Source organism: Cyprinus carpio, unplaced genomic scaffold, assembly GCF_018340385.1.
Source record: "Cyprinus carpio isolate SPL01 unplaced genomic scaffold, ASM1834038v1 S000006538, whole genome shotgun sequence".
NCBI classification, from domain to species: domain Eukaryota; kingdom Metazoa; phylum Chordata; class Actinopteri; order Cypriniformes; family Cyprinidae; genus Cyprinus; species Cyprinus carpio.
This window is the reverse complement of record NW_024879203.1, coordinates 190,602-200,302: the sequence shown is the minus strand read 5'-3', so window position 1 is coordinate 200,302 and position 9,701 is coordinate 190,602. Positions and strand designations below refer to the sequence as shown.

Genomic DNA, 9,701 nt, shown 5'->3' with positions numbered 1-9,701 from the left:
AAATCAGCTTTCCTGTGTCTTTTTTGAGCCAATCAGATACTTTAGTATTTCCTTGAGATGAAGAGGCTAATGGGGAACCAGGCATCTCTGACTCAACCAGTGATACTGAGCTCTGATAACGTGGCATCTAGAGAAGAGACAAATGTGCAACAGCTCAATGTGGAAAACTTTAAGGCAGCGAAAATGTAACAAAAACAAACAAAAATGGTCTAAAGCAGGGGTGTCAAACTGAATTTCTGGCAGGGGTGGTCAAAACTGAATTCCCCGGCCTCCAGGAATGGAAGTTGGACACCCCTGTCTAAATCACATTTAAGATTGCATTCTGCCGTGCAAGTGAACAGCACATTATTTTGTGTCCATCCCATCAAAAAAAAAAAAAAAAAAAAAAAAAAAAAAAATCACCATCTTTATTCGACCACCTAACCATATCAATTCCCTCCTGGTGCGATGACCTGCCCAGGTCAATCCCAGCAGCTCCTTAGCTATCTTCAAGAGTCAGCTAAAAACACATCTCTTCCATCTTTATTTGGCCCTCTAACTCTAGCACTTTCTATTCTAATTCTATTCTTTATATTCTTTTAGACTTGCACTCTATTCATTTACTAACTGCTTGTTGTCTTTAAAAAGAAACTAACACTAGCTTCTCTATTTTTTTGTATTCTATGTGTTTTCATTTAAAAAAAAAAAACACTAGTTATTTCTAATCTTTTTCTATTCTAACTGTTTTCTTTTTACATATGCATAAACCTTGCTACGTATACTGCGTTATGCTAACTGAGACTTATGGCACTTGCGCATTATTGCTCTTTTGTTGAGTTTGATTGCTTCCATTGCCCTCATTTGTAAGTCTCTTTGGATAAAAGCATCTGCTTAATGACCAAATGTAATTTAATGTAATTGTAAGATGAACACAAATGCCCACCATCACTCTGTTTCTCTGTGCAAGACTCGCCATGGCAGGCAAAGTGCTGCTGGTTCCTGTCGAGAGGGCTTGAAGGACCCCGTGGTGCAGGTTTATAGCCTCATTCTTCTTGAAATGCTGCCGCATGGGGGCAGGTCAGTTGGTCAGCCATCTTGTGAATATATCGTCACTCGCTCTTATTGCCTGGAAGGAGAAAACAAGTCAACACACCCACAAACAAATCTTTACAATAAGAGTTTTTCACAAGCAAATTTATTGTGCTACGATTTAATTCTATTCATGCATTTAATTCTATTCAATTCTATGCATTGAGCAGTGTTGCCAGTCACAGATATGTCCGTTTATCTTTTGAATGCAATGGCCAATCAAAAGTGTTTGTTATTCAGATAGTGGCCCTGTTAGTCTGTTGAACTGTATTAAAAAGGAGTTGAGAAATTAAAACGGAAAAAATTGAATTTTGAAAAAAATAAAACTGATTTCATAGGGCCCTACATTCTCAATTATACATATACACACCTTGACATGGTACAAGCTGTGGCCAGCATCAAGGTCGATGCGCTTCGATTTCCTGTTCACAGACATGACCGCAAGACTAACATCTAAAGATCCGTGAACCTTGCCTCTGACAATCTGAGGATGTGAGAAGTTACACTTACAGAAAAACACTGGAATCAGATATTTTATTACTCCAAAAAGTGATGCTAACTTTACTTACATCCTGTTGGGTCTTTGAATATCTGAGAATCCCCTTATCCAATAAAAAAAATCTCTAAAGGAGAAAAACATTGCATTTGGACAGGTCAATAGGTGAGTCATGGTGGTCATTCTTTTCCACAGATATTTTCTTCATGCAACTCACCTTTTGCCAGCCGCGGAGAGGATACTTGCGCTTTTTCATGAGGAATCCCTCACAAATGCCTGGAACAGTGTTATTGGCCATACTCGTTCCTGCAACAGATGCAGAACATTCTGCATCTGATATTACTTCCCAATCCCTGGAGTTCTATATTGGGAGAAGAAGAAGAAGAAAAGTGTTATGAATCAATAAATCATTTAATTTTAAGAGAAATTACAAACAACTCAGATTTTAGGAACCAGAACAAAAAGAAATACTGAGAGCTGTTCACCGACCTGTCGTGAGTGGCGTGAAGATCCCGTGCTGCCATTACGGGAGTGTGTGGGTTTAACAGCAGAGCTGAGCGTTGATTTATCCAGAGCACTCACTGATTGGCTGCTACCCAGAGGATTTCCGAAGTCAGCCATTGTTGTAGTCAGTATACGTTTAGAAGTCAGTTTATTCCAGGTTGGATGCTTCCATCAAATAACAAATGCTCTGAGATGCATTACACAAACATACACATTAGTGGAAATGAGTGGAAAGCATCTTAGAAAAAAAACCAGAAGCTTCAGAATGAGAAGATTCAGAAAAAAATAAAATAATAATAATAATAATAATAAAAAAATAAAACATTTAGAATACAGACGCATCTCTCTTTTTTAAATGATATTTGTGTATATAAAAATATGCATATCTTAAGGAAAAAAAATCTCACTTTAATATTTATTAAATAGTGGTCAAATGCTAATGAACAACAAAACATGTAAAGGATGGTACAAAAAAAGATGAAACATTTATGCTAGAATGCTGCAAGTTAGAAACAAATCTCAAAATAAATCGGTTTAAAATGACAAAATGAACTGTGTAAACTAAACTTATTGTAGGCCTGTCTAACCTCGGTGACTGACACTGAATTTGAGCAATGTGAACAAACAGGTTTAGGAAGAAAAAAAGTGGTTTCTCTTAAACTATTTGAAACTGTTTGTAAAGCTATGGACTACCTGCTGAGTTCACCAGTAACTGATTATAAAGCTTCGGTTGCACTTCTTCACAATGAAACTGAAATAGTAAAGAAACAGCATGTTATCACGAAAATACCACTGAGATGGATTCTAAATGCTCAATTCATTAACTGAATATATATTAAAAAATAAATAAAAAACAAAAAACAAAAAAAAAGTGTGCTTGGCCTGACTGGTCTGATGAGTGTGTGTGGAATGTGATCAGACCGCTCAGATGAGTTCAGGTTTAAGAGTTTCACTGCACATCACACACACACGTGCACGAGTTTACTGTCCATTGGCATGCTCTTAGGAAAAAACCCATAATACGCGCATATGTCTCTAAAATACACCACATAAAACAACTAAATCATTTGACACCAAGTAGAGAGACTTGAAGACAGACTATTATAATTAGATTCATCACATGACTATAATCATCTGATTTAAACTGTTTCGACTAATTGCTTGTTATAAAATATAACGAGTTAGTTGCACTCGTTTAACCAGAGTGACACACAGAACTCTTTCAAATGTACCAAAGCTAAAATATGAGCGGTTCATTGGGCTTCAGTAATCATTAATTAGAACAAATCAGCCAATTAATTATGTAACTTTCACAAAATACTGCTTGTGTTTGTCAGTATCAATACATGTATGACAAAATCCGAAGCGAAAACACATATCCCGATGCTCCACGACTCATAATATAGACACTGAAACATATTTTTGTGCACAGATTAGGTGACTCTTACCTCACACAGCCGGACACAGTTTCACGAGCTCATCGCATTCACTGCTCACGCGCTCTTACCGAATCACGGTCATGACGTCACAGAGGTGTGTTCACGCCTGCGAGATTAGATTGAACATTAGATGAACATTTTTTCAACATCAAAATCCTTATCTTTTAGTTTTGAGCTAGTATCTCTGGGTTGTAGGAAACAGAACAGAATACTCTAAACTCCCTTTTATTTACTTTGCGATGTAAGATTAAAAAAAAAAATCAAAACTCTTCATCAAAAGCAACTTAAATTATGTTTAATGTAGCTTGATCAGTGGTTATGTGTAGGCATATTTTATTTTCCAGATCTCCATAAATAACAAAACAACATAAATAAGTAAGCACGCTAAAACTCTTAAAACACATTTTACTACTTTTTACTGTACTACAAAAAAACTACTATTACTACACACAAAGAGAGATGCTGCTATCCCACTGCTAATGAACTGCAGCGTAACATAAAAAAAGTACACATAGCCTACATCTCACAAGCAGGCTATATACATGTGTGCATATTTAAAATTAACTCTAAAATACATTTTATTATTAAGCAAAGTGCATTCATCTAACTCCAAATTCAAAAACATCATTTAACATTAATAAAAACTACCTGAACCACAGAAGTTTTTTATTTATTTATTTATTTATTTAATTTTACCTGTCACTGCTCTCTACACTTCACCATAAAATATATGTCAAATTACTAGAGAACTTTCAGTCCTTTCTGCATATAAAAAGTATACCGCTGGTATATGGATTTATTCATGTAATTATTAGGCTACTTCCACATTAATCTGGATAAATCTGAAACAGCCTTTCTTTATAAAATAAATAATATAAAAATATATAATAAAGGTGTCTTGACTTTTTTCCACATACTTTGCTGGTAATAACTACAAGCAATAATTATGTGGTGGTGACTTAATGATAAAGTTGAAATCACAGTAGTAGGCCCTGCTACAGGCACAAAGCACACCTCATTCTGTTTGATTTATAAGCTATTTTCCTCATGGGGCCCAAACCATCGCCACAAGGACAAGGATTTTGGATATTGCCATGTTTGTGGGGACATTTTGGGTATACCTGAACCACACACACACGTATGTAACTCCTCCAAATGAAACTTAATTTTTTAGATGTAACACATATAGGCCTACTACTAAAAATGTACTGGGCAATCTTAATTAATTTAATTTATCTTTTCATGCATTTTTCTCAGTCCTGTTACCAAAACTCATGCGTCTTCAATTCCTTTGTTTTCCTTTTCAATAAGTGATTTCTGTCAAAAAAATAAAAGATTGGTTACATGTCCAAATAATTTATATTTGTGACAAAAAAAAAAAAATCACTATATGTGCACATTTTTTTTTTTTTAAATAATAATAATAAAAAAAAAAATTAAAGTTTGTATTTTTTTTTTTTTTAGAATGTAATTTATTAAACAACTGGATAAATGATGGACCAAACATAACTGAAAAACAATTGTGTTTTAAATGTGTGTTTTTTTTTTTTAAGGGAAAAAAAAAATTATTAACAGGAATAAAATAGGGTTACAGGATGGAACATTGAGTAACAGGAATGTATTTGTGTGAGGAAATGCTGAAACAAATTCATTAAAAGATTTGTAAAGCATTGTAAGTACAGATTTGTCAGGAGAAGGGAATTAGCAGCTCAGATGTCTTCATTTAAGAATGTATTCTCTCAGTTCATCCTTTGCTCAGGGACCATTTCTGGCCCAGGTGCAGTGATTCGTTTATAGAATCATCTTTGCGATGATAAATGCGATTCCATTCATAAACATTTGCACTTTGTTCTCATAAATCACATCAATCCTTATAACGTGATTTTAACATTGTAAATTAATTATGAGTTTTAATATACTGCCCTAAAGGTATGAGGGGAAAAATATACTTCCATATGTGTTCTTGTTTTTTATTGATAACATGACATGAGCAAGAGCTGTTCTTCCTAATATCAGCACATTTGCAAATGCAGTTCAAAATAAGTTAATATTAAATGACATTTCAAAAAAACAAGGATTCACTGGACCATTCATATAAACAGTCACTTGTGTCATTCCTGAATGAATCAGCATTTTTGGGGAGGCCCCTCGCTAAAGAACCTGGAAAAATGGCAATTCCAGCCACTTTCTCATTTAGCCAATGCCTGCTATACCTCTAGCCTAGAGACTGGTGGGGCAACTGAGATAGATGCTACCTATCTCTTCCAAGGAGCCCTTTTTCGGCTGATGGTTGCTTTTATATTTGTATCAAGGAGACATACATCGTACAGCCACCTCAAACAAAAATGCTGAAGAGGATTACATAAACTGGACATCCATATTTCTATTCTGTCTTTAACCCTTTGCAACCTCCAGTACTTCATTTCCTAAAGTACTGGATGTTGAAAATATATGAGGAAATATGAGGAAGTGGGCTGCAAATATTGATAGCACCCACATTAACTCTCTATCAGCATGCCCATTCTTTTCCAGAAACACATTAACATACATTCAGATATCACAATTCCTATGGGTTATGGCGAAGCATATCTCCAAATTTAATATACTGGTGAGGGCAACAGATGAGACCGATTGAGTCCTGAGCTGCTCTGTCAGCATCCTAACTGCTATTCTGCCCCAACGGGAAGAATTACATCACTTTGATCTAACCAAGAGGGGCAACAGATAAGAGAGTGTGATACTAATGACCCTGATCTGCCCTTTAACCATTCACTGGGCCCTTATTCACTGCAGTAGTAAGATATAGAAATGTTCCTGTAGAAAAGAGCCAGAAAGGAGCGGAGCTTCCTCACAATCACAGCAAACAGATAACACACAAAGCATGTTTGTCATAACCTGTAATGTAACAGAATCATGGTGAAATTGCCTTTCTGAAATGCATTTTATTTATTGGATTCGCATACATACACACACACACACACACACACACACACACACACACACACACACACACACACACACAAACACAGTGGCTTCCTGAAGATAATCTGATGAATCCAGATACATACTCCTTGAAAGGGAACTTTATTGTCAAGTCAAGTCAAGTCATCTTTATTTATATAGCGCTTTAAACAAAAAAAGATTGTGTCAAAGCAACTTAACAACATTAATTAGGAAAACAGTGTGTCAATAATGCAAAATGACAGTTAAAGCAGTTCAACACTGAATTCAGTGATGTCATCATGCAGCTCAGTTCAGTTTAAATAGTATCTTTGCAATAATTTGCAATCAAGTCAACGATATTGCTGTAAATGAAGTGTCCCCCAACTAAGCAAGCCAGAGGCGACAGCCGCAAGGAACCAAAACTCCATCAGTGACAGAATGGAGAAAAAACCTTGGGAGAAACCAGGCTCAGTCAGGGAGCCAGTTCTCCTCTGACCAGACCAAACCAGCAGTTCAGTTCCAGGCTGCAGCAAAGTCAGATTGTGCAGAAGAATCATCTGTTTCCTGTGGTCTTGTCCCGGTGGTCGTCTGAGACAAGGTCTTTACAGGGGATCTGTCTCTGGGGCTCTAGTCCTTGTCTCCGCTGTCTTTCAGGGCTGTAGAGGTCCTTTCTAGGTGCTAATCCACCATCTGGGCTGAATACATACTGGATCTGGGTGACTGTAGTGACCCTCTGACTTGGATACAGACTGGATCTGGTTGCTACGGTGACCTCGGAATAAGAGAGAAACAGACTAATATGAGCGTAGATGCCATTCTTCTAACGATGTAGCAAGTACATCGGGTGTTATGGGAAGTGTTCCCTGGTTCCGGTTTACCTAATTAATGCAGCCTAAAAATCCTTTAACGGATTTTGGATATTAGAAGTGTATTAGTATGTTATGTGTAAGCCAGGTTAAAGAGATGGGTCTTTAATCTAGATTTAAACTGCAAGAGTGGTGTCTGCCTCCCGAACAATGTTAGGTACGTTATTCCAGAATTTGGCGCGCTAAATAGGAGAAGGATCTGCCGCCCGCAGTTGACTTTGATATTCTAGGTATTATCAAATTGCCAGAGTTTTGAGAAACGCAGCGGACGTGGAGGACTATAATGTAACAAGAGCTCGTTCAAATACTGAGGTGCTAAACCATTCAGGGCTTTATAAGTAATAAGCAAGATTTTAAAATCTATACGATGTTTGATAGGGAGCCAGTGCAGTGTTGACAGGACCAGGCTAATATGATCATACCTTCCTGGTTCTAGTAAGAACTCTAGCTGCTGCATTTTGGACTAACTGGAGTTTGTTTACTAAGTGTGCAGAACAACCCACGCAATAGAGCATTACAATAGTCTAACCTTGAGGGTCATATAACGCATGGATTAACATTTCTGCATTTGACATTGAGAGCATAGGCCGTAATTTAGATATATTTTTGAGATGGAAAAATGCAGTTTTACAAATGCTAGAAACATGGCTTTTCTAAGGAAAGGTTGCTATCAAATAGCACACCTAGGTTCCTAACTGATGACGAAGAATTGACAGAGCAGCCATCAAGGCTTAGACAGCGTTCTAGGTCATCACATCAACAACTTTTATACACTATATAATAACACCTCTGTTTTTCAGAAATTAGCAGTAAGAAATTACTCGTCATCCAGTTTTTTATATCGACTATGCATTCCGTTAGTTTTTCAAATTGGTATGTTTCGCCAGAAATATAGAACTGAAATATAGAGCTGAGTATCATCAGCATAACAGTGAAAGCTAACACCGTGTTTCATGATGATATTTCCCAAGGGTAATATGTAAAGTGTGAAGAGTAACGGCCCTAGTACTGAGCCTTGCAGTATTCCATACTGCACTTGTGAACGATATGATACCTCTTCATTCACTGCTACGAATTGATGGAGGGTCATATAAGTACGATTAAACCATGCTAATGGCACTTCCATTAATGCCACAAAGTGTTCTAGTCTATGCAAAAAAGAATAGTGTGGTCAATAGTGTTGAACGCAGCACTAAGATCCAATAGCACTAATAGAGAGATACAACCACGATCAGATGATAAGAGCAGGTCATTTGTAACTCTAAGGAGAGATTTGTATAAAGCACCATACAAATAAAGGTGACTTGACTTGATGAAAGGAAAATTAGAATAACTTGAAACACCGGAGAAATCAGGTAAATTTAGGACTATTAATTGAATTATAATGAATTAATGTATTAATGAATAAATGAAAAGTTTACTTGTTATATTTACATTAAGCACTTTTGTCATCTTAAAAGACATTTCGTTACAAATGTTCATGTTGTTTGGAGGTAAACAAGATTTTTTAAACTGTGTAACAGGTATTGAAATTACACTGTTAAATATATAGATGTACTGTTGAGTAGAATTTTCCCAAAATTGTTCATTGTCACATCCTAAGTGGTTACCTGATGAAAATGAGTGGTTCGTTTAAGTGTTGTGATTTCATAAGCTGACTTAACTTCCTGTTCTGTCTCCTCCTCTTCCCTTTCTGTATTGAAACCTCATGGGAGCAGAACAATAAGGGGAATTTCATCTGAGAGGCTGCTTATTTGTTTTCTATATCAGATTAAATGTCCCCAGTACATTTAGTTTGGCTTCACGTGTCACCGGTTACATGAAAACAACACGATTTAAGTAATTTATCTACACTTATAAGATGATGTATGATGTTTGCAGGTTCCTGTTGTTAATCATAGGATACACCTAAAAAAAAAAAAAAAAAAATACTTTTTTCCTCAAATTTTATTTTAAAAACTCAGAAGGCACAGAATTGTTGAAATGACATCTCAGGTTAAGAGTTTGCCAAGTACATTAGCTCTTTGAAAGATTTTGACATAGCAGACAGACATTAAATAAGAAATACAGCAAGCAAAAGACAGACAGAAACAGAAAGATACTGCAAGGAGCAAACTTAATGGATGACAGAGAGTAATCACACCAGGGTAGGTGACAAAATGTTGATTAGGCCACCAATAAATTTCTACATGTTTATTTCAGTTGTTACATGAAGTGCTGTATTCACAGATAACAGCAAAAATGCCTCATTTTAAATATAAAAAGGAAGACCACAACAAAGAATAACTGAAATAACTTTTGATTTTTTTTTTTTTTGTCTCGAGAACCATGGATTCATTGCTTCACTTCCGTAAAGTACTTTGGAAACACTACTTAAAATATGTC

The 9,701-nt window shown here is 36.1% G+C and overlaps 1 protein-coding gene across 2 annotated transcripts; it reads right to left on the bottom strand.

Moving 5' to 3' along the window:
- Positions 1–1,342: 1,342 nt before the first annotated feature.
- Positions 1,343–3,627, bottom strand: LOC122143943 (oxysterol-binding protein-related protein 6-like). Of its 2 annotated transcripts, XM_042754532.1 has the most exons (6): positions 3,517–3,615; positions 2,762–2,819; positions 2,054–2,255; positions 1,782–1,925; positions 1,638–1,691; positions 1,343–1,552 (listed from the first exon to the last, which is right to left on the bottom strand). In XM_042754532.1, the coding sequence occupies exons 3-6, from the start codon at positions 2,183–2,185 to the stop codon at positions 1,358–1,360; spliced, it is 525 nt and encodes a 174-aa protein (XP_042610466.1). In that variant the 5' UTR covers positions 2,186–2,255; positions 2,762–2,819; positions 3,517–3,615; the 3' UTR covers positions 1,343–1,357. The 2 variants fall into 2 exon arrangements, with proteins under 2 accessions (XP_042610466.1, XP_042610465.1); XM_042754531.1 differs by lacking the exon at positions 2,762–2,819 and having other exon boundaries at positions 3,517–3,627.
- Between the last annotated feature and the right edge of the window lie 6,074 nt (positions 3,628–9,701).

Excerpts from the sequence above, each read along its gene's own strand:
- LOC122143943 (XM_042754531.1), bottom strand. The coding sequence starts at position 2,185 with ATGGCTGACTTCGGAAATCCTCTGGGTAGCAGCCAATCAGTGAGTGCT. Across the intron at positions 1,926-2,053 it reads CTTCACGCCACTCACGACAG|AACTCCAGGGATTGGGAAGT; the intron begins GTCGGTGAACAG and ends CTCCCAATATAG. Across the intron at positions 1,553-1,637 it reads ATTCAAAGACCCAACAGGAT|ATTGTCAGAGGCAAGGTTCA; the intron begins GTAAGTAAAGTT and ends TCACATCCTCAG.